General features: G+C 45.1%; 3 protein-coding genes across 3 annotated transcripts in view; 1 reads left to right on the top strand and 2 right to left on the bottom strand.

The window, feature by feature from the left end:
- The window catches only part of T265_08866 (hypothetical protein), a gene marked incomplete at both ends in the record, with an annotated part of 4,311 nt that extends 3,847 nt beyond the window's left edge, over positions 1–464 (bottom strand). Inside the window, one exon of the mRNA XM_009174783.1 lies at positions 276–464. Coding sequence (XP_009173047.1) covers positions 276–464 — 189 coding nt within the window. The remainder of the gene's footprint in view (positions 1–275) is intronic.
- A 1,501-nt stretch (positions 465–1,965) lies between these two features.
- Positions 1,966–15,065, top strand: T265_08865 (hypothetical protein; the record flags this gene model as incomplete). The annotated part of the gene is made up of 8 exons (XM_009174782.1): positions 1,966–2,100; positions 2,137–2,293; positions 5,383–5,470; positions 5,535–5,644; positions 5,680–5,718; positions 7,453–7,659; positions 10,089–10,407; positions 14,623–15,065. 8 exons carry the CDS (start codon positions 1,988–1,990, stop codon positions 14,859–14,861), a joined length of 1,272 nt encoding a protein of 423 aa, XP_009173046.1.
- A 920-nt stretch (positions 15,066–15,985) lies between these two features.
- T265_08864 (hypothetical protein) lies at positions 15,986–22,197 on the bottom strand (the record flags this gene model as incomplete). The annotated part of the gene is made up of 2 exons (XM_009174781.1): positions 15,986–16,364; positions 22,163–22,197. The coding sequence occupies 2 exons, from the start codon at positions 22,195–22,197 to the stop codon at positions 15,986–15,988; spliced, it is 414 nt and encodes a 137-aa protein (XP_009173045.1).
- Between the last annotated feature and the right edge of the window lie 1,154 nt (positions 22,198–23,351).

The raw sequence follows: 23,351 nt of genomic DNA, 5'->3' as shown, positions 1-23,351 counted from the left end.
CACCTTTATTCTTTTCTCTACAATAAGGCTCTCAAATAAGTCATAGTTGTACGGCAGTGAAGCATCGGTGTTGAACACTGATGTCATGCTGTCGGGATGCATGCAAGTGAGATGTGCGAGTTTTGCGTAGACCTGGAATAAAAAAATCGTTCAGCCGTAGTACCTTTTTGGCGCTTAACTTGCCACCAAAAAATGTCATGCTGTCGATGCGGATGCAAGTGAGATGTGCGAGTTTTGCGTAGACCTGGAATAAAAAAATCGTTCAGCCGTAGTACCTTTTTGGCGCTTAACTGCCATGCCACCAAAAGGAAGCACGAGGTCTGGGGTACTACCAGGTTACCCAAACCTAGACATGGGAAGTCAAGAAGCAGTGGTCGTGTTTGAACCACGGACGTTACGGCCAGCGAATTCGTGCTACAACCAGTGAGCCATCTTGTAGACCTGAAAAACGCAACGGAAAGCATCACCGCACAAGTACATGGTCAGAATCCAAGCCGGTATTCCAGAAGGAGCGGCAGGCATTGATCGACCCTCGTCACTGATAACCGACGATGATGTTGCCAACTTGGATTCCCGGCTGGTTCGTCTGTGGACATTACGTCGTCAAGCGGATTCCGCTGTTCCGAAATAGATACTGAAAATGAACAGTCTGATCGGCCCACATCTGAAGTAGACTATTTCCGTTGTCCGCGCGTCTGGTATCCAGCTCAAACAACCACAAAATTGGGCCTCAGCAGCGCTTAGTCTACCTACCCTGGCGTACATGTCGCCACCAAACAACGTCCGTTCGTTTAGTCCGTTGTAAGAGAGCATTTAGAGTCTCATTAAGAATGTCTTTGGCAGATTCAGAGCTACGGTGTATTGGGGCGTAAGCAGACACAATGAATGGGGTTCGTCGGACCTCACATTCTCGAGATTCTCACGGATGTTGCCAAACAAACCGAGCAGAGGCGACTATCAATGGATATCCAATCAAGTAGAGACGCTTCCGCTCGTTCACTCAATCCAATACTCACGCCGGCGTATGCAGATACAGCGGCCTCTGCTTTACTAAATGTGCGGAGCAGAAGCCTGGAAAAAAGCGAGGGGGCAGTCGTTTCAATCACAGTACTTGCGTCCTGTATCCTTGTTTATGATAGACAGCATACATCAATCAAAAGGGAATACTGCGTAAGGGCAGGAGCCACTTGTTATCCTGTTTGCTTCAGTATGCAAACATTAAAGGCAGCTAAGTAGACCGACTTTCGGGGCTTGAAAACAGATAGTCAGACGTACAGAAGCTGCAGTTGAGTGTGCTGCGCGGCGAACACTGCGGTCAGTCCCGGTGCTGCGAGCTGCAGAAAGAGCAGATAGGATCGAAGGGTGAAAACCTGAAATTGCAAGGCGTCAGCAGTAGCATGTTTTCGCTTACCTGCCCTGCTGTATGCAGAAAGTAAGGTGACCCGACTGGTGGCACCATGCGACGGCCGATGTGGCATAAGATTATTTTTAGTTACATCCTCACTGGGGATGCTTCCATGAACCAGTGATTCAATGGTCTGACCCTAGTTGGTTGCAAGATGGCTGGTCTACCCGAAGAGAGTTAAGGCACTATCAACACGAAAAAATGGAATACTTAGAGATTTTTTCCTTGTGACTCCTACCAATTGCAAGACGTTTGTAGCTAGGCTGTAAGACAACCGAACACTACACCACCATTGGCTTATCAAGATGTAATGGTGCTTTCGAGATGCAGGATTATAATAAACTTAACGGCGAAGACGTAATTTCTTAGGACAACCTGTTTCAATGCAGCTTTGTTTTTTCACGCGTGGCACATTTTCTTTGCAGTCGCTCTTATAGCACGTGACCTCACGTGCAACTCATTGATCGGAGTCGTACTCTTCCGTCCTGTTGTTTTACTGCCAATCTGTGTTTGCAACATGAGGTTTGTTTATTCTGAGTGGTTGCTCACCGTTGTTGCAGGTTAATATTCCCCACCGCTTTCATGTTTTTACCGTATTTACCCTTGGGATTACTCCTCCTCACCGTTCGGCTCTTCATCTACCCACATGCCATGATCGCTTCGTTCGTCCTAACTTCTTTCGGAATGCTGAAAAGGTAAGAAACCCAACATTTGAGCTTCATTTCACACAGATCTGTACTGCGGGTTATGTGTCTAGTTCTTGGCTTTTCTGTTAAACTGAAGGAAGACAAACCCGCAGTGGATATCCAGAAGTCGATTCCTATTGTTTCAAACCATGTCACACTGTTTGACCATTTGATGATATGCCTGACACAAGAGTGCGTAACGGTAAGTCTCTGTGGCTATAAGGGATTGCGTAGTCTACTGCAGTTTACCCACAACTTGATTTCCATAATAGTTGTGTGCAGCACCAGTTGCTGTTGCATTTCAGACCGAACTTTGCTTCGTGAGTTCGTTTTTCACCAGACGACCTGCATGTCCATATTCATGAAAACGGTCAGGGCCGTTCCCGGCGAAAGATGATTTGCGAAATTAGACAGTGAATGAGGCTGTTGAGCCGTTGGTTCCTTGAAGGATCTTCCAAGCAAACCCCACTGCACGTCGTCTTAGGGTCAAACGTTTGATTCAAAGGTTATACTAAGAATACCGGAACAAGACCCTAATTCCTCCTATTGTCTTTTGGGTCTTTACGCCGTATGGTTATATGGTTCATTTAAGATCAAGACAGGTCGTTGTGGTAAACGGTTTCTAGTTGTCGTATCGGCATACGGCCTGAATGGTGCTGCGAAGGATAGGATTAATGGAGAGGGGTCATGACTACTTGGACCAACAAAAAGAATGGATATATTAATCCTGGCGGGTGATATGAAACACCCTTTTTGGACGGTCAAGCCCGAATGAAGTACAGATAAGTGGTATATTTGGAATCGGTACTCAGCGTACGGATAATAAGCAGTGAAGTCTTCATTTGTGCGGCACGTTACCTGCTGCTGGCCGGTAGGGACCTTCAGCACAACCACTCGCATCAAATTACTCAGTTTCTACCAACCGTAAGTCAGTCTTGGACTCATTTTGAGCATGTAATTGTCAGTCGCCAGTGGTGAGCCTCAATTAAAGTTTGCTGTCCTCCTTGGTTTACGCAAATTTGGTCAGATTATTCCACTGTACGGATTCGGCTATCGCTTTCTTCTCTGGATTACATATTCCGAAACGGAGCGATCCCGATCATCTACTTCGGCGAGTCTCAGTAGCTCAACGGTGTTGGGCTGATTTGGCTGGAAAGTCGTCACGCTGATGACGAATATTAATTGGGAGGTTAATGGCAGAGACTGAGAGCTGTGGTCTAAGATTCTAGAACTATCTATCCAAACGATGCCACTCGAATAAGTGAATACCTGATACCGCCGGAATCAACAGGTCTTGTTGCTACCAGAAAATCCATGCCATCAGCTAGCGTCCACGATCGTGAACGGGGATCCCTCAAATGCCAGATAGTTAACGGCTTCAAGGATGACAAGGAATACTTGTGCATCGTGAAAGCCTTTTTTCAGCTGGTTCGATTAAACAGCAAAGCAGTTTGCAAAAATTACTGTCTTGATCCATGGGCTGAACACTTCAAAGAGCAGTACAGTTAGCTTCCTTCAACACTACTTTTATAAGCATCCAACGAACCCGCTGCCAACAACAGAAATACGACCATACATATCGTTTCTCCAACGTGACAGGGCACCAGACCTTGTCTGGTTTGAGGTTTTCACCTTTCAAAGGTACTGAACCCGTGGTGAGAAATCTGATGGTTTTACTGCGGAATATTTTGAAGGAAAACAGAATACCGGTGGAAAATTGGCAGTGTTTTGCGGGTAAAAGTCTTCCTTCCAAATTTCTATTTCTTATGAATGATTGTATACGGCCACTTGTGGGTCCGTATTTGCACACAGCAAGCTTTCGCCTGAAGTCCCCCCGTCCTTGTTGTGTAAGGCAGCGTATGATCTGAAAATGAAGTATGAAGTCATTCCAGTAAACCCAGTTTGTCATTACCCCATTCGTGGCCGGGCACCCAGGCTAATGACGTTGTCTCAAACACGCAGGCATGTCTCAGTTACGTCGACCACGCTCCTGCATCAAAGCTGTCGCCTTCGCTGCTTAGGTGTCCAGTTTCCCGTTTATTCAACCAATCAGACCACTAATCAATTTGCCATCACATGCAATGCTTTGGTGTCTCTTTACAGCTCTCATTTTTTAGTTGGCAGTTCTGTAGTACCAAAAACGAACGTCTCTTTGATGGATGGTTTATGGGTGGTAAAGTGGGTGAGCTGAACTAGTTTGTGTCTTGATGTTAGCTCACCTACTTCTTCGTCTTTCCTACCGTACCAATCTACCAGTGTAGTTCTCTTCGAACAATCGGTTAGCCCATAACCGTTTATCTCTTGTCGGTTATCTGTCTTAGCTATTTTGTGTTCTTAGGGCCCGGAAGTTTCCGCAACCTTCGGTATTCCAGTCATAGGACAATTGCAACAAAAAAGTCAACTCAAAATGAACCTACCTGTGTGCTCACGGTTACCCTAATTGAATGACGGTAACCTTTATTTCCAGCTGTTGGATGAGTGGTTAGACAACCCACCCTTCTGTGAGTATGCCTTGAGACCTCCATGTCAGCGTTTGTTGAGGGGAAGTCCTACGAAACAATCACCGCTACGCATCAGGCTGTACTCTGTTCTTGGTGAACTGTACTACCGGCAAAATTCTTGATTTCGACATTCTGGAGTCATCATAAATTAAGGGGGTCTCTTATTATTGTAGTGAGCTCTTCTGGGCTGAGACTCTTAGAGATTATGTGCTAGCTGCTTTTCTCCTAGTTCCCTTGATTACGAAAATCTACACATTCATGTACGTTTATGCTGGGATCAGTTACTTTGAGGCTTCATACGTCTCGCCTCTGGCGAAACACGAATTTTCTATTTCTACAGTAATCCTTCTAACAAGCGTCTCTCTGGAGGGAGGTCACTCTGGAAAGTTCATCATGGTGTTCCTTGCCCCCCCCCCACAATATCCCGCCACCTAGAATATGATCCATCCGAGCGAATACCATTCTCAGAGGGAACCAGTTGTCTCTTCCCCGATGATGATGCTTCATGATGTATTACAGCATATTCACACAGTTTAGTGATGGGATAGTTGTGATGCCATAACACCGTCGTTCGTACATTAGTGTTCTACAGCCTGGTTGATCTCCAGTCATTATTCCACTATGGCACGACAGAGCTAGGTTTCCTGTCTCAGGATTTAGTGTCACCGATGAGACCTAGTAATTACTTTCTGGACTCCCATTTCGTTGTCGACGTTTCCATTTAATCTGTATATGGCGGTTATCTGGTGCCACAACACTGCTATCCATCTCGCTCTCCTCCGAAATACAGCCTCATCCGCATGTTTTCCACTGGAAATCCACCTATGTCCCGCTGAAAGGCGAGTCTGTCTCCGAACTCGTCGGACGCAATGTTCAAAGTTGGTTTTATTTTCATTACATCTGGTTGACTAACTGTGCTGTGTTGCTCTGTTCAACCTACAGAAGATCTGTGCCCAGTGCAGCTCTTTCCAGAAAAGCGTCCGACAGACTCGCCTGAGAGACTGTTAAAGTTTGACGCAAGTTTGTTAGATTCGCTGGAGAAGGTTCGACCAGTAAGTCTGTTTCTCCCGGTTACTCCTTCCTCTAGATTGCACTCAAGGTGACTCGTCCCTTTCCTGTAAAACTGGTGAGTTTGTTACTAAAATTCCAACACAGCAGCAATGTATTTGTGTCCTTACTCTATCCTTGATGATGAACCGGTATCTCTTGTGGCAACCTAAAGAGGTCATTCCGACCTGTAATTACCTTTTTTGTTTTTGTATTACAACACCTGTAGGTATCCTACTTCTTGGACTATTGTTCCTCTGTCTTCAGATCGATGGTAGTGTGGGACTGTGCTGCCTGAGATAGCTCGAGAGTTGACGCACAAGCTCCTTACAAGAAGGCGGCGGCTGTCGTCCACCCCTGACTTTCCATTACCATTGTCTGGACTCAGTTAACGTCGTTATGTTTCAGGCTTCATGCCTAAGGTTTAGACGCAAATTAGTATATTCCCACATCGTACGAGTCTGAATGTTTCAAGGCACTTCCTTCAAGCGATTCGATAAAATCTGCCTCGCCTAATCAAAAAACGGATGGGGAAGGTCGACTTTAAAGTGTTTGCAACTTTATCACCCAAAACTGCTGACGGGACCGGTTATAGATGGTGGTTCCACAATTTTTTAACTGGCTGATTCTTGGTCAGCTGTAAGCTATCTCGATACAACGTTCATGTGTATTAGTTATTTTGAAGGTTTTGGAGGAGGAGCAAGTTCTTCTTAGTTTGTAATACAGTTATCACTTCCTCTGATTACTGTATTCCCGGACGAAAAGGTGTCACAGGAAAGATCTCGAAGTAATGCTCCGCTGGAGATGTTCCGTGAAATGGCGAATAATTGATACCGGTGGCGTTTGTGCTTTTTTTCCAGACTGTCTGACTGAGTGCTTGACATAGGCCAGCACTAGGTCCCTTCCATCACCCACCTTTTTCTCTTTCCACTCTAGGACTTTAAATATAATGAGGCGAACCTTATGGTTGTACGGCAGTGAAGCATCAATGTCAACAGTGATCTTGCTGTCTTTGATGATGATGAATGTTTTGTTGGGGAGAGCTAGTCGCAGCGGCAAAAACTGCGTTTTTCATAAATCGCCTCCTCGGATGGTGGTTACTTTATTAGGCCGGACTTTATTGAGTTTGTGGATCGATTGAATATTAAACAAACCGAACCGATTGGATTTCGTGCTCTTTATCACCAGGTCATGCGCAGGCCGGTAGCTTCACCGTGCTTATTCAGTGATCTCATTCCCTGGCGTCTATAATATCAACTCCCAAATAGCAATACGTTCAGGCACACATGAATGCCTACTGTTCCTACAACGAAATTCCCTTTTAAGCCTTATTCAGTCGGTAATTGTATGCATAAAGGTGTTAAGTAGGACGTGATTCATAATTTTTGTTTCTGAAAGCTCGGATGAACCTGATGCAGACGAAAAGATGGCCAATATTTGACGGCGCATTACTTAACCCTAGAATTGGCTATTGGTCTACCCTATTGGTTTTTATTCGAAGAGGTCTAGCGCTACCATTCAGTCCTTGAGCTACACTTAGATGCTGCTAAAGTAGTCGAAGAGTAGATAGGTGTATCCATTTTCGTAAACAGACTTGCCACAGATACGTGAGAAGTCACAAGTTCGGTTCCTGATAAGACTTCTTATTTATCGAAGGTCGTGGTAACTGAAAGAAGATCTAGAAGTGCGTTGATATCTGTGGAAACACCGACTTCGTTTGCACCTCACAGAGGGCAATTTAACTATTCTACAATGCTATTTTCTCACTGATCGCTACGTCCTAGTTTGTTTCTCGTTCCCCTACTGTAAACAGGTTGAATATCCGATTAATTGGTTCGTGGAATTACTCTGGCACCTTTTCGTCCCATTCACTATATACAACATCGAGTACCTAGACCCAGTGGTTCGTTTACCAGGTGAGAATTCCCGCGATTTTGCAGCACGGATTCGTGAAACCATTGCACAGGCATTGGGTCTTCAGCCTGCCGCCGAAGAGGATGAAGAAGAGACATTGGCCGAGGTAGATTTCCACTTTCTACCTTGGTGGATGTTCTTTCATGTTGACAGATGTGTTACTCTTCAAACTGTTTTTTCCAGCAAGGCTTGAATCATATGACTGAGTTTTGGTGATTCGATCATCGACTGTTTGTCTTGCATCCTTCACTATAGTTACCACCGTCCTAAACCGTGGAGTCGATGTTCGACACCACTATTTTGTTTCCATGATGACTCCCCGGGCCTTCTGTCATAAAAAAGGAGCATCGGAGCTGTCGGTCCCAGCTTACATTTGCAAACAGCTCAGCTGAATAGAAGTGTGGAACAAGAACATCGGTACCGTCTGTTGGTAGCCATATATGTCTTTCCAGTATAAGTCATTGAAACGGATTTGATCGATTTCGTTAACCTGGAGTATCTGAAGTCTATGTTCGCCTCCTGTTTCGACAGTCTTTTGCTCGGGGTTGTCGTCATAGAATCAACAGAACGGTCTTTGTGATCCAGAAGTTTATCACCCCCGTGGAGCTCATAGTTTTCGTTCACTATCTCCGACCAGGAACATGGGTATCACGACGTCTACATAGCTTTCTCCTCCGTAAGACTAAACTGGGAGTGTCAGTGTACCGGTCATGGTATGGTGTATGACTCCCTATTCTTAAAATTGCGGTGTCATCTGCCTTACCGCCGACTATTGTTCCCCTGCATTCCGATTATTGAGTGGCTGCATTTCCCTCCTGCCTAGGTTTGGCGTTCTGGCCTGACAGAAGCTTTCATGTAACAATTAAACAAATGACAGCGGTCTACTCGAACTGTTGTTTTACATGGTATGTATTCACCACACTACCCAGTGTAGGAAAACGCATCAGCTCTCGGGCGTCTGTGAACTGTAAAGGATCTAACAGCTTCAGTTCTTAGCGAACTAAACTAATCACTTGATTTTCTCGAATGGTGTAACCATTGAATCGGATGCAGTTCGTTCACATAGCCACGCCCCAGTTTGCTATGTGACGTTTGCTTATGAATAACCCATTTCTTACAAATCACTCTGTGGGTTGAGCTGTAGTTGCAAAGTTTATTCTACGGATTTGCTTCAAATGGTTCAAATGACTCGTTCTCTTTACCTGATGAACTCGTTTCGATGAGTTTTATCAGCACCCTAATGGGAGATCACCGTTTTACTAAATTTGTGTAAGCGCTGCAGTTAACACAGTTGAACTGTTCGTAGTTTAAGTTGTTCTACGGATTATGAGCCGTATTCTTTGCAAGCCATGAACCTGAGGCATCGTCAGGTCCTGGGTGTTTAATGTTTTAGTGTCAAAAACGAATTCACTATAAGATGGTCAGTGGACGGCTGTTTCGTGAAGCACTAGTGCTTTTATTTGCGGGGTGCATCCGGCACAGGGAGGTGGGTTGGACTTGTTCGTGTGCAATGTATGCGAAGTTATCGACTGCTGACAGGAGCAGGATGATACCCATATGATGTCCTATGCTTGGTTGACAACCCCACAACAGCTGTTTGCGAGTCGTTGCCTATAGCAGCCTTGCTTCTGGTTTCTATCCAGAGGTTTGGTACTGCAGGCATCTGGCATGTTTGTGTCGAGGGAGAACTAAGTCACTCTACATTCTATTTCATTCTTTCCATTGCAAAGCCTCGACTAACTCAACGTGTTTGTACGGTGGCTCTGTATCATTGGTCTTTCTGAATGCTAGAACTGCTTATAGAAATATAAAATCGATAAAAGTTAAATGAAGTCATATTTTCGCCCGTTCATAGGGGACATTGTTTTTATAATTTACACGGAATGCTCCGATGATCAGGCGCAAAATATCTTATAATTCTGCCTGCTAATTTGGACAGTCATATGACACTGGCAGAGTAGGCGTTGTGGACCATGTCTACCAAACCACAGTTCTATTGGACCTATGAACGACTTACGTCTTTATTTGTTTCCAGGTTCTTGTCATGTCTGCCTAGGGTTACGTATTTCCGCACGCTGTTCTCTTTGGTCTGGATATAACTCTCAATGCTGTGTTTCTGTTTCCGGAATATTCCTCTATTCATTTGCTTAGTTCGGTTTTGAGTATGAAGTCGGACATTCCCCGGTGCACCAAACAAGGGCGTTTCATGACTCGAGATTTGTAGGATACCACATTTACAGACAGTTCTTGTTCAGTTGACGGCACCAGTTTTCTGCTTCACTTTTTTGAATTTTGCCCCGATCGACCTCTCAAGAAACAGGATCGTTCGCTCTGTGTTTGGGCATTCTCGGAAGAAAATGCTCAGAATTTGTGTCAAGTTAGTTGTGTGCCTAAGGCTAATGGGACTTCTCCACGCGTAAAGACGTATCTCTGCTTCGTAATTCAGTTGAAAAAATTCAGAATATTCGGTTGATCGCATATATTCAAAGGTAACTGAACTTTTAGTATTATTGTGCCCTATCGCCTGTCTAGCAGCCCTGCTTTGAGCGAGAACCTATCTACTCGACGTCCACATCCTCCTCAACTTCTGCGTCCCCAAAATCCAGTGTTTCCACTATTCGTTCGTCCATTCCGAGCATCTCATCCACCATCCAGGAAGAGTATGATGGCTTGCGATTTCGTGGCTCCAGGTCTGATTCGCAGTCTCCTATCGAGTATACAACACCCGTTCCGCCGCCGCCGTTGATGGATGAGTATGTATCGGGCAACCGAACTAAGATGTTTGATCATCTTGTTCCAGCTGTTCGTGAAGTACTCTCAGAGGTGTCAATCACTCGAATACGTAACGCTCTGAGTAAGTGGTTTCATCTGCCCTGCTCTTATTTCCAGCCAGTATGATTTATTCGCTTTATGTAGTTCGTCCGAAATTCCCTCTAAAAGTTTGCATCTTAGTGGGCCCTGAAGCCCAGCCGCTGGTATGCGTTCGCTTTCAACCGTCGTCCATATTCTGGGATCCTTAATTTAAAAAAAACATGTTCTAATTGATGCTGAAGTTGATGCCCTTCTGACTTTGTTGGATCATTTCCTGAAATCGGCAGTCATGGGCCTGAGACTACGCAGTGATGCGTGCCGCTACTCGGCAAATCTGTTTTCAAATCCACACCATATTCTGGGATCCTTAATTTAAAAAAACCATGTTCTAATTGATGCTGAATTTGATGCCCTTCTGACTCTGTTGGATCTCATTTCCTGAAATCGGCAGTCATGAGCCTGAGACTACGCTGTGCCGCTACTCCGCAAATCTGTTTTCAAGTCTACGTGGGTGATCACACCTTGGATCTCATTTCCTGAAATCGGCAGTCATGAGCCTGAGACTACGCTGTGCCGCTACTCCGCAAATCTGTTTTCAAGTCTACGTGGGTATGTTGATCACACCTATGTAAACCTGTTACGTGTTTATTTCTTGCTGAAAATGTGACGACTATACGTCAGAAGAACGTTGAAATTAGGCGCACTAAACCATCACTCGAGAAATCAGCTTTTTGACCTCTCTGAAGGATGGCCTACCCTCGAGGACATTTCACACTCAGTCCTGGCCCATGTTGAACGGTCAGTTGGTCTCTATAGAGAGAGTTGCTGTAATTTTTTCTTTCAATCAAACCAAGCCTGTTGTTTGTCCTAAACCAGGTTATTTTCAACCTTCATCAGACTCGACTAATTTTGGACTGTCAAAACAACCTTGTCCATTAGTGAGTCTGCTAGTCATCAAGATATTGTTTCTATTATTACGGAAGAGCTGAGAGCAACCGGTCTGTTAGGTCAAACCAACGGACCGTTTGGCTGAGATTGATGTAACATGATGATCACACAGCGCTCGATGTGATGGAAAATTTTGGGCTTAAGCTCCTGTTTGAATTCTATCCCCAAATTCTTCATCCTGCTTACCCAACCTGCATGGTTGCCTTAAATTATGTAGACGGCGCATAAGTGACTTTGACGTGCAGCGGTCGACCACACTTGCGTCACTGAGTTCCAGGTTCTGTTTTTTTTCACGTACAAAAGTAGTGTACGCTGGAAGAACGGAGTGAGTGAATTCATGAATACCGGTGTTTCCTTGTTCTGACCACACCTTCACCGTACAAGGATTAATACCCTCATTTCACGAATCTGTGAAGGTAGCCCGGATAGTGCCATCTTCTTATTCGAGAAGATCACTCTTGAGGTAATAGGAATAGGATGATTGATAAATCTCCATTGACGGCGTATGATTTGTCTTCATCCTTGATCACTATGGACCCAAACCAGATCGATCGCTCAAAATATTATTTCAGAGCATCGCGTTTAGCAGATTTCGGGGCTGTTTGGTAGTTACAGAATTCCTATCCTGCAATGTGTCTATCTAGGCCATGTAAGGACGGAAAGACTCCGACGAAGTTCTCACAAACAATTGAACTCCGAGAATAAGGGAGAATTAGACTTCGAACAGAGTCCGTCGATGGCACAGTACCACTTTTGAGAACACTGATATACATCCCGCGATAAAATCACAACACCGCCCAGGTTTCTCACGGTGACTCTTACTGAAGCTGTTTATAGTTTCAAGACAATTAAGCGAGTGTCGTAAAAATTGCGGTCTCCCAAATTAAGCCGACTCTAAGTAAGCGCACAAAATCCCACAAGCAGCAACATTCTAAGACCACTGGTCTACCAGGCTATTCACATGCAACCACTCAGTATTCGTTCCTCCATCACGTCACTTGGGGCTTTTAGTAGGATTATTTCATGTTTAGTGATGAAAAGAGATTTTCTAGCTGCATGAATTTGTTACTAGCGTAATACATATCATTTTCAACTGGTAAAATGGTGGTAGTCATTGTGTACTGGTTCGTATCACTTTCTTAGTCTGGCATATGATACATTCAACACAAGACCCCGTGCATACTATGAAGCACTCCATCGATAGCATGATCGGCTCTAATTTCTTGGAGTAAACGAAAGGAGATGGGATTTCAACACATACATCGAGTATCACATGGAGGTGGATTTCGTCTCGTTGCATTTAGCTGGGCGTCCTTTTTTATTTCCAATGATCATAACTGTGTAATTGGTTTGTCACCAGTTTCCGATTCCGACTTTTCATCGTCGAAGTCGAATAGATCCTTTAATACCTTCATCGATGGATTCAGAATCCTCTCTGGAGCAGAGATTATGTGCACTCAGCGCATTACACCTTGCTTACGCATGGATGTCGTCTGTCGATGACGGTATTCTACAGCATCGTTCACGTGAATTAGGGTCACTACTATACTCCTTGTTTTTTTTTCAACTTTGCGGTCTATGAGAAGAAAGGTGTTTTGGTTAAGAGAGTAGTTTTTCCGTGTGCATTTTGAACCCTCAAAATGCGAAATTTTGCAGTGAGATTGGGGCGCAAATATACTGACCCTGCACGTAACAGGCTCGTGACATTGACGAGGTCACGTACCTCTTGGGACTGTTATGTGTTCCTCGGGGTGAAATTCCTTGCTGGACTAGCGGAACCACCCCACGTATTCAACTCTCAGATTGTCCTGTCATCGATCATGATATCGAGAAAACATCAGATTGTCGGTTAAGGACAAAGCTTTCAGTGTTTGTATGCGATCAGTCCGTCATCATCATTGAGGAGGAAAGGTTCATAAGAGCCTTCGACCATGGTTTCCCTCACTGGGAAGTTCCCATCAAACTAACTAATCAGGTGAATATTGATGAATTTACAAGCCGAACAGGCCAAATGCAGGCGAAATGAAAAGCTTAGTGGAAATTGTAGTGTATGGTGGCTCTTCAAACGTTTAGATACACATACTGTTGTCTGACCCTGTCTAGGCTTGGGCAACCTGGCAGTATCCCAGACCCCGGAGAGAGTGCTGTTTTCCATGCACAGTTCAGAGTGGCGTAAACAAAGAGGTGGCCAACCCTTGACTTGGTAGAGGAGTATGAAGGAGATCACGAAACGCTTGGGTGCCGTCGGTGATACTCGCCTTTCAAGATGGGCACAAGGTATGGCTGCCAACCGATGTCAGTGGCGTTCTTGTTGTCAGTTTCTATCCAGATTGCCTGAGTGAATGTCTGGAGATGTAGGCACCTCGGAATGATTGTGTTAAGCTAGCACTAAGTACCTTCTCCGTCTACCTTTATTCTTTTCTTCCAAATAAATCGTGGTTATGCGGCAGTGACGCATCGGTGGTGAACACTGATTTCATGCTGTCGATGTGGATGATGATGATCCCAGCCGCAGTGCTTCCTTCGGGTGGCATGGCAGCTAGGCGCTGAAATGGTGGGCGATTTTTTTACTGTTTTCTGAACCGTCTCAGCGGAACTGGAGATGGACGCGCGATGTTCACCCGTTGATAATCCAGCTACGAACAACCTAGCAAGGTTGAAAAACATCGTCCAATTGGTTGGAGAGCAAATGTCAACAACTGTTGGCACATTTCGGTGGAACAACATACCTTATTGACCCCATTCAGTAACAACTCTGTGTTTTCATTCTACTTTTCGATTTTGACATTTTGCCCCGGAGAGCCAACTCATGTACAGTAGGAGACAGTTGCTCAGAGGAAGCGATTGATTGGTTATGACCCCAATTAACTTGTCTTCGAATTCACACTCTCCGATTTCCTCTTGTACCAGGCTGTTAGCTGAGAACGCCCAGTATTGTGTCGATGTGTTTGACTTTGTTAATCTCATGAATGTAAGGAGACCGGATGTATGTAAGTATTTTATCCGTTTTGGCCAGTTTAACGGCACATCCAGTCAGCTGTTTTCGTACTCGCATAGTTTAGTTTTTGTCGGTGCTATGCGTTATCCGAGGTAATAAAACGCTATTGTGTTTTTGTGTGCTGATCAGCGTTGGAATTTCAACGTCGGCCGAGACCGTAACCCTTAGCTGTCTCCATTTCGCTGGATTTGATCCGTCCTTGGCCTTAAATATCTCACCGCATATCCCGTCATTCTAGACTAGCTGGCTAGAGCACGCCCGGCTCTCAGTAGGCTACTGCATTTCTCAAGCATCTGTCACTTTATTTTTCAGTTGATGCCGACGGTGATGTGGATGCTGCTATCGATATCCTAGTTTCAAAGGAAAATGATGATCTGAATGAATCCGCCTCAAATGCAGCCACTGATCAATTGCCTGTCGCACGACTCCGTATGGCGGCGGAAACGTTCCACTCCACCTCCCAGGCGCGCCAAGCCAGTTTGCTGGAACGTCGAAGTGCGTTGCTGGCCCATGCGCGTCAGAGATTTGTTGCCCCGGACTCCTCCGAATAATTCTTTCATTTGGTGCTCCGAATGCATTCACCTATCTGAGTCTACTTTGCATCCACTAGCACTCACCAACTCCCGCTCACTTAGAGACCTCACTCGTTATGCCTGAGCACCTGTTTGTAGAATAACACTTGGCAGTGGATTTCATTGTCCTTCTCGTTGATGAGTTTTTCTACTCACATATCGGACTCCTGTGTCACACTCCAGGGTGCCACCACCATTTGTTATCACACATTCGTTTTTGTTTCAGTCAAGGTCGAGTGCTCGTATAGGCAATTCAGGTAGCCCGTTCAAAACTTACACTAAGTTCGGATCTTTTTCGAGGAAGACTTCAAGCCAGTGCGGTTATATGGGAATAAACCAGAAAGTGTCCAACACAAAAATTGCTGCTTAGTAGCTTTCAGTAAATGGTGGAATGTAGGAGGCATAAGCTGTTGGATAATGTTTTGCTAGAAGGTGGATATTTTTTAAACAGAGAAGACACTGGCTGTATTATCCTTTATTTGAGTGCCCAGTGCATATCCTAAGTCATACATTCCAAGCCGCTCGTTTCTACAGCGCGCAATGTTTCAAACAGAGAGGAGGTTTGACAATTCCATCTTTCTTCGCGCTTTAATGGTGTTCCCATTATGTGAGCCTATTTATTATCGTCAGACTGTCTTACCTATTGCCATGTTCACACCGGTTTACAACATTCACTCTATTCACGTGCTGATGCTCTGCTCCCCTGATCAAATGGCTGCCGCGACCTCCGTCCCTGCAAACCAAACTTCATTGTTTGATCGTTTCAGAAAAGCCTGGTGAACGATCGGTTGCTTTCAACTGGGCAACTTTTCGCTCTTGACACAAAACACTTCAGCAGACAAAGTTGGCCAGGCTTCAAGGCACAGGAGAACCGATCTTCAATACCTCTGATGATTAGCACACCAGATCATTGCTGAATGTCAGTTAAGGGTCTTGCCGGTTAGTGTGGTTGCCTTATTCTTATGGTTAGTGGAATTTCAGACTATCCTTCATCAGGTTTGATTCCTTGATCTTCCGGTTAAGTGTGCTTCATTTGATAGCTCACCTTGGGTGCTACTCGCAAATTTTGTTGATCTACTTGGGCGTGTAAGTGCTACGACAATTTAGTTGGGGTGGGTGGGTGAGATTATGTTCACTTCAAATCTGAACTGTTTATGTTGATAAACGCTCTTTCTGACAATCGTACGCCGCCCCGTATCAGCTCGACTGATCTGAAACCGTTCTACGCCTTTTGTTCTATTCACACTGGGATGTTCAGCGATTTCAACGAACTCTGCCGTTATTCTGTGTGGCGTGAACTGTTTGATCTCCCTCAGCGTTCCAATTGCACTGAAGGTGTCTCTATTTGTTGCTGCAGTGCTGTTGATAAATCTTCCGATATGCCTGTTTAAAAACCGTTCAGCTGTAGCAGCCTTTTGGTGCCTAGTTGCCATGCCACCCGAAGGAAGCACGAGGGCTGGAATACTGCCAGGTTGCCCAAGCCTAGACAGGGAAGTCGAGTGGCGGAAGTCGGATTCGAATCACGGACCTTCCGGTCAATAAATTCGCGCTCTAACCACTTGGGCCATCTCGCCCCCGATGTGCTTCTTTACTCTTCCCAAAGTGAAATTTATCCTCAGTTGAATTGAAACTAGTGGCATACTGTCCTCGCACAAAAAAATTAAATTGCCATTTCTCCCCTGGATAAAAAAAAAGTCCAGATATGAACTAAATTGAATTCCTTACTTCCTCCTTGCACATCCAGCCACTCGCTCCATTTTCATCGTACAAATCGGTTAGAGAAAGTATCTTCTATGTTATGTACTCCTTTGATGACTGTGCGTACGGCTGAACGTATCGGAAAGCTCGTTTTTTTACTGGGGTGGTGCAAGTCCGTGCGTCATCACTCATAGATCTAAGGTTTCGAAAACCTCTTTTCCGGTGGTGCACTCATTAGTAACAAATCAAATATGATCGGCTGTTGTGGGGACACTACTGGTAGCTAGAAGTGGCGGACTCCAATCGGACAGGGACTACGACAGACAGGTGATATGCAGACTGTCCCTCAGAACTAAAACAATCGCATGCGTCAAAACACGACCAGGTGCCAAAATATGTTTGGTATGCTTGAATAAAATAGACTTGGACCTCAATTCTTAGTTTTTCCCAACTGAAAATCATATAAACAAAGAACTCCAATGGTTACGCACAACGTGCAACGTTACCTCTCCCCCCCCCCGAACTCCACTTCTGTAACCCAAAAATGATGATGCCAATCCGTGCGTCTCCACAGAAATTTTCTGTTTCAGTCATGAAATCTCATTTTCATTGCCGAACAACAGCTGTTCCGAATTCCCACCTGTATTACTGTCTATTTTACTAGAGATAATCCTACAGACAGAAGTTTCAATGCACCCAGACCTCGTCGATCGGTGTGCCTATCTCCAACCCCCGATCGGTACTGTGAGCAATCATTCGCGATTGTTGAGTGACGTGGATGCATACTGTGAGCAATCATTCGCGATTGTTGAGCGGCATGTGCAGATACAAGCGTGCAAAGGTGTCACGGGCGTGTAGTTGCTCGTTTCATGCTGCGGTGTGTCGACCTGAATCTGCCAGAGCATCTAATGACAAAATGTCGCTTGAATCTTAGACAAAGTGTTGCACACTGAATGCCCACAATCTTGAAGAGGCTTAGCGTGATACGTCTGGAGAAGAAGCTTTTGTAACATTCCATAAGACAAACCACCTCAACTTTTACTCCCAAAGGGCTTTCCCACCAGTCCCGCTCTGTGATTTAAGAAGTCTGCACACCACACATAAGACGAAAACTTAGCCAAAGAACACACGGAGCCTGAGATACATCAGGGAGCTTAAGTTACCTTGCGAGGTCGGAGTTCACGGTAGCACGAGGCAATGTGATTAGATGGGTGGTGTGTAGAATGGCGGGCGGACAAAATTAATTTACCACGAGCACTTCGTCCTGTAAGTGAAGCTATCCAAGAAGTATTGCATTCCAGTCTCATTGTTATTGGGAATTACTGGCAATGTGCATCTCCATGGGGTTTCGAACCCGCGAACTCCCACCTAGCAGTTTGAACAACTTACAGTTCAACGACCAGTGGCTGATAAACCGTGTGATTAAGTATAGGGGGTGGAACGAAGTTTTCCAACCGGTAATGGGTCCGATAATCAATGTCTAAGCTCACACCATGGGGACATCATCATGGCACCAGCAAACAGAGCTCCACTGAAATTTCCTAGACCTTACACTACTAGTTATCTATAAGTAGCTCAGAGGAGGGATGTTTTGCACGACGGGTGGGCTTCATATTTGAGAAGTTATTCGTGAAGCCAGTCATCAGAAGTGATGGATTCTGCGAATGGAGGATAAGTGGCGCTATATCCTGTCTACCTTCGAGACAAACGCACTGCTGATCAGCCGCTCCTCGCTGGACGGTTAGGTTTTCGAACCAAAAGCAGGGAGGTCGCGGGTTCGAGACTCACTCGGGTTTTGTGAGGTCTCACTGCTAATGATTCCCAGTGAGGATTAAACAGCTTAATAAGGCTTATTGGTTTTTTGCCACAGAGTGACTTCACTTGCAGGACAAGAGCTTCACTGGAATTCCCTGAATCTCCTTACACTATTAACAAAAAACCCTATAGTTATGCGTTTCATATACCAGAAGTTGGAGCCTGCCAAAATACGCTTGGTCACGTATCATGTTTGCACATAATACCGGGCACGAAACTGCATCCCGAGGCAGTACTTCCTCAAAACCACTGCATCCAAAACAGCTATGCGTGCTCCGATTTTCCGTCCGTAGTTACGTTACCAGAGATCTTGTGTGCGGGTGCTTGGTGGCTCGCCAATAAAGGACGTAATTATCCAGTTGACCAAAATTATCTGGCAGAAATAGGAAGTCGCTCTAAAATAGTAATGTCGCTTTACAATAAAAAGAAAGCAGCAATCTATCCGGCAGTCATAGAGACAGCCTGTTAAATATTGTGTGCAAGCTTCTGGCACTTGTCCTACTCAGGCTTAGGCCACCTGGAAAAACAGTGCTGGTTTTTACTACACGACAGCTTCAAGAAAGCTTCCTAGCTCCTATATGCCTTCTTCATAGACTTTACAATGGTTTCCGACTCTTCCAACCGCAGATCACAAGAGTTATCACCTAAATGGATCCCTGATTTTTCTGAACCCTATCCGGGACTTACAGGACTGAGTGAGCAAAAGTGCAAACCCATATATTAGCCTCAGATGAATTTGAAATCGTAACGAGTGTAAAGTATTTGGTTTCTGCGACACTGGTATCTTTCATAGGAGTTGCTTTCATGAATGTCGTTTGCGGTGTACTGTTCAAGCGTTGCTTTGTTCAACTTTAGGCGCCTTGGCGCTAGAATTCAGACTAATGCCAACGTTCTCATGTTTCGGACGCCCATTGAGACAGTGAATATTTCTAAATAGACAGCGCAGTGTCTGTTGATGTGCTTGTTGACGGACAGCCGGGATCCCGTGTTTCCACGGTTGGTGTGGCTTTTACCAAGTTTTAAAAACGAGTGTTAAACTTCAGATACTCGTGGCTTGGGAATGCGACAGTCCTATATGTCCTGTTGAAATGCCGAAGACGTGGCGTTATATTATCCTACACTTGGACAGCCCACACACTCAATTCCTGAACCAAATACTTCATATCATGGTTGTTGGTGGTCGTCGCTGAGCTGGGCAATTTGAGTGCTAACTTTTCATCACCACTCGAGGTGACATTCATCGGTGCGTTGTTAGGAAGCGTGGTGGGTTGGTGGTTGAAAGAGTGCCTGACACGGTGTTTCGTGGGAAGCATGTCATAATGGACTGAAGTCCCATGGTAACCGTATCCGCTGCGCGTGGAAAACGAAGAGCAACTGCTTGCTGTTGGAGGTCGGTGACCTGAAAGCTTTGTGAATGTACTGTACAATTACCGAATAAACGAAACGAAAGTTCACCAAGTGGTGTTCGACAACAGGTCGACTGCTCGATGTGATACGGCTAAACTAGTTATGCTATCCCGATCGTGTTTTTATTTGCCAGATAGTGCTTTGTTCTCAATGGCTTGCGGAAGCGTGCTCCGACTAGAACCAAGCAAATGTTGTACGAAGCATGGAAAACTTAACAGCGGATCCTCGCTCCGGTCGGCTCATCCTTAGCCTTTGGCACTGTATTTGCTTTCATTTTTTCGTCTGACTTCCCGGATCTTAACTGATCTCCATCCTGCTCTTTCCCAGTGGCTCCAGGTGCTGTTTTATACAACGATCCATGTTTCATGGCTGAAGAACCGGCCTGAACACCTATTCCATATAACCTTGATCACTATGCAGTAAACCACCAACAGTTAGGATGATGTTCGAATGAACTTCCCTCAGCGAACCGTGAAGTTCCCGTACATGTCTCCAACCACAAAAAAGAAGCCGTGGACCGGTGAAAAGCGTCGACCGCTTACACAAGGAAGAACGTAGGCATCCTATTTTATCGTTCATTTTAAGCCGGCTCATATTCTTTCAATTCTTACTAAAGATTAGAACTGCTCCAGGCATCGTAATACATTCGGTGAGGAGCATTGTAGCCCCAGATGGGCACTCAACTGACCTTCCTTCCCCCCCCCCCACAATGGTCCGATAGACAACAAGGAAATTACTCATTGGAATTCGCCATAGATGAAATAAACAGAACAGGCTTAAGTATACTGAATCTAACGGAGACGGTCGTGGCAACATAATAGTTACTAAGGTCAAGGCACCAACGATAAAATCCCAAAAAGGTCAAATAGTCAAACGGGTGAACAAGGTAACAACAAGGCTGCCTAACAAATCAAACAGACAACATCACCTAATTTCGAGTCAGGCCCGAAACACAGTATTTTGGATGAATTTTTCGCCCGTTTGGCTGCTCATTCTGTGCTTATCTTATCATTCAAAAGCTTGCTTGGTTACCAACGCGTCTGTTCCGTGAATGGTGGGGATGAACAAGGCTTCGCGCATAACAGAAGGGATATAGAGTTTCGAGTTGGAACAACTCGGCACAAAATTAAGTGTAAAAAAGCGGAAGCTGTTATTACTTTTATACAAGCTTGTTTGAGTACAGTCTATGGAGCGTTCGAACCGATGAGCATACCGAATCCGCATTCGTGTTTCGGCTTCAATTGTGTGTGCATACAAACTCTAGAGGAATGTTGCGGAAGCCTAAATATGGAAATTTTCCGTACATTCAGAGTACAACTTGTTTTTAGTTGCAGGCATTTACCTGATTCCTTTGAGGTCCTACCTGACTAGGGAGTGATCCCTGGTGGCTTCTACTAACATTTTAATCATCTTAGCTGGTAGTTATTGCAAACATATAACACTGCTTCAACTGGTTCGTAGTGTGTCTGGTGTTTGGTGATCTTTGTACAGGTGTTCCATTCTTTCAGGCTGCTTGTTGAGCAACATCAATATAAAGGTATGGCGTTGTATCTCCGTAACTGAAACTAACCTAATAACCGACCCTTTGTACACATGAAAACAGACGATCAGGTGCAAGTAGAACATAAGGTTGACGGGGACCCACCTACCTGGATGAGCCCCAAGAAGGGCGAAACCGGTCGTGGGCTGTCGAAAAGTCTTCAGCAACCTTGTGAGCAGTTTCCTTTATGAAGACGAGCAAGTTCTTATGGGTGCCTAATTCGTACATTCAGAGTACAACTTGTTTTTAGTTGCAGGCATTTACCTGATTCCTTTGAGGTCCTACCTGACTAGGGAGTGATCCCTGGTGGCTTCTACTAACATTTTAATCATCTTAGCTGGTAGTTATTGCAAACATATAACACTGCTTCAACTGGTTCGTAGTGTGTCTGGTGTTTGGTGATCTTTGTACAGGTGTTCCATTCTTTCAGGCTGCTTGTTGAGCAACATCAATATAAAGGTATGGCGTTGTATCTCCGTAACTGAAACTAACCTAATAACCGACCCTTTGTACACATGAAAACAGACGATCAGGTGCAAGTAGAACATAAGGTTGACGGGGACCGCACCTACCTGATGAGCCCCAAGAAGGGCGAAACCGGTCGTGGGCTGTCGAAAAGTCTTCAGCAACCTTGTGAGCAGTTTCCTTTATGAAGACGAGCAAGTTCTTATGGGTGCCTAATTCGTACCGAATACCAATCCTTCCGTAGAGCTCACCCTCCATTCCAAACTCCGTTCAGGTGCTCCTGTGTTACACGAAATAGTGAGAACAATCAGCCAACCTCCATTGGGTTGCTCCTCTTTATTAGGTCACAATTTACTGACCTCTTTGTTGACTCGGTTCACATAGACGCATTTATCACTTCATGCTTAGTCAGAAAGCAGCGCCCGATACACTGGTCTAGAATCCATCGCTGGCAGAAGTGCCCGCTGTGCAACTACATTTTCATAACCTGTCAAGATCTTGTTGATCTATGGTTTTCGAACCACTTTTCTATCATATCATAAGTCGTTCAGCTGTAGCACCCTTTCGGTGCCTAGCTGCCATACCACACGAAGGAGGCACGAGGGCTGGGATACTGTCAGGTCGCCCAAACCTAGACAGGGGAAGTCGAGTGGCAGAGGTCGGGTTCGAACCACGGACCTTCCGGTCAGTAAATTCGCGCTCTAACCACTTGGGTCATCTCGCCCGAGCATATCATACAGGTTGTTATCTATCCTCTGTCATCTATTTAAACTCCAGGAAAATGGCCTTAATCCGAAATCTTCACCTTTAACCTCACCGTGACGCCACACTGAGGGGTTTTAATACACCAAGGCGCTAGTGATCCACGGATACATTTCACGATAGCACGAGCAGCGCACTTTTCCACAATTAGTTAGTTTTGGTCCGATCGTTGGTATCTGCCTCCTCTACTTTCAGTCCTTTGAATGCCTTGGTTAGGTCCACTGCAAATGTTCCCTCACGTTTCGCACATAGAATACTGACAGCTGGTCCTCAACTAACGTCTTCCGCCTTCAATCAGCATGTGTACCAACTAATCGATATAACCTGTCTACTATCTCGTACTGTATTCTTTCTCGCTAACGCAACGATACATACTTCTCACGTGACATGTGCCAGACACCAGATAGTCGCAACCTCTCGAGTTTCGATTCGCTTGACGCACGCACTTTCCAGCTGATCATATTGCGCGCGCAAGTGAGACAATTAGCAGCCGTCGTTTTTTTTAACGACGGTAGACGCCATTCGAAACCAGAATAAGAATGAGGGTAGCAAAGGACGCTTTCCTCTGAATGGTCATCTTGATCAAACAACAAATCACCAGTATGAAAAGGTACATTCATAGATAAATATGTAAACAGGGGAGGGGAATGTGCATGGACCAGTTGACCACTGAGACAAAGTTATTACATCATAATCAGACGAGGTTAAACAACTGAACCTGCGTATGGGCCACAAGAAACTCAACGGTCGCGCAAGTTTCTTCTGCACACATGGGTATGCAG

The sequence above is a fragment of the Opisthorchis viverrini genome (genome assembly GCF_000715545.1).
Source record: "Opisthorchis viverrini unplaced genomic scaffold opera_v5_242, whole genome shotgun sequence".
NCBI classification, from domain to species: Eukaryota; Metazoa; Platyhelminthes; class Trematoda; order Opisthorchiida; family Opisthorchiidae; genus Opisthorchis; species Opisthorchis viverrini.
Note: the sequence above shows the minus strand (reverse complement) of the source record. Positions and strands in the feature narration are given on the sequence as shown.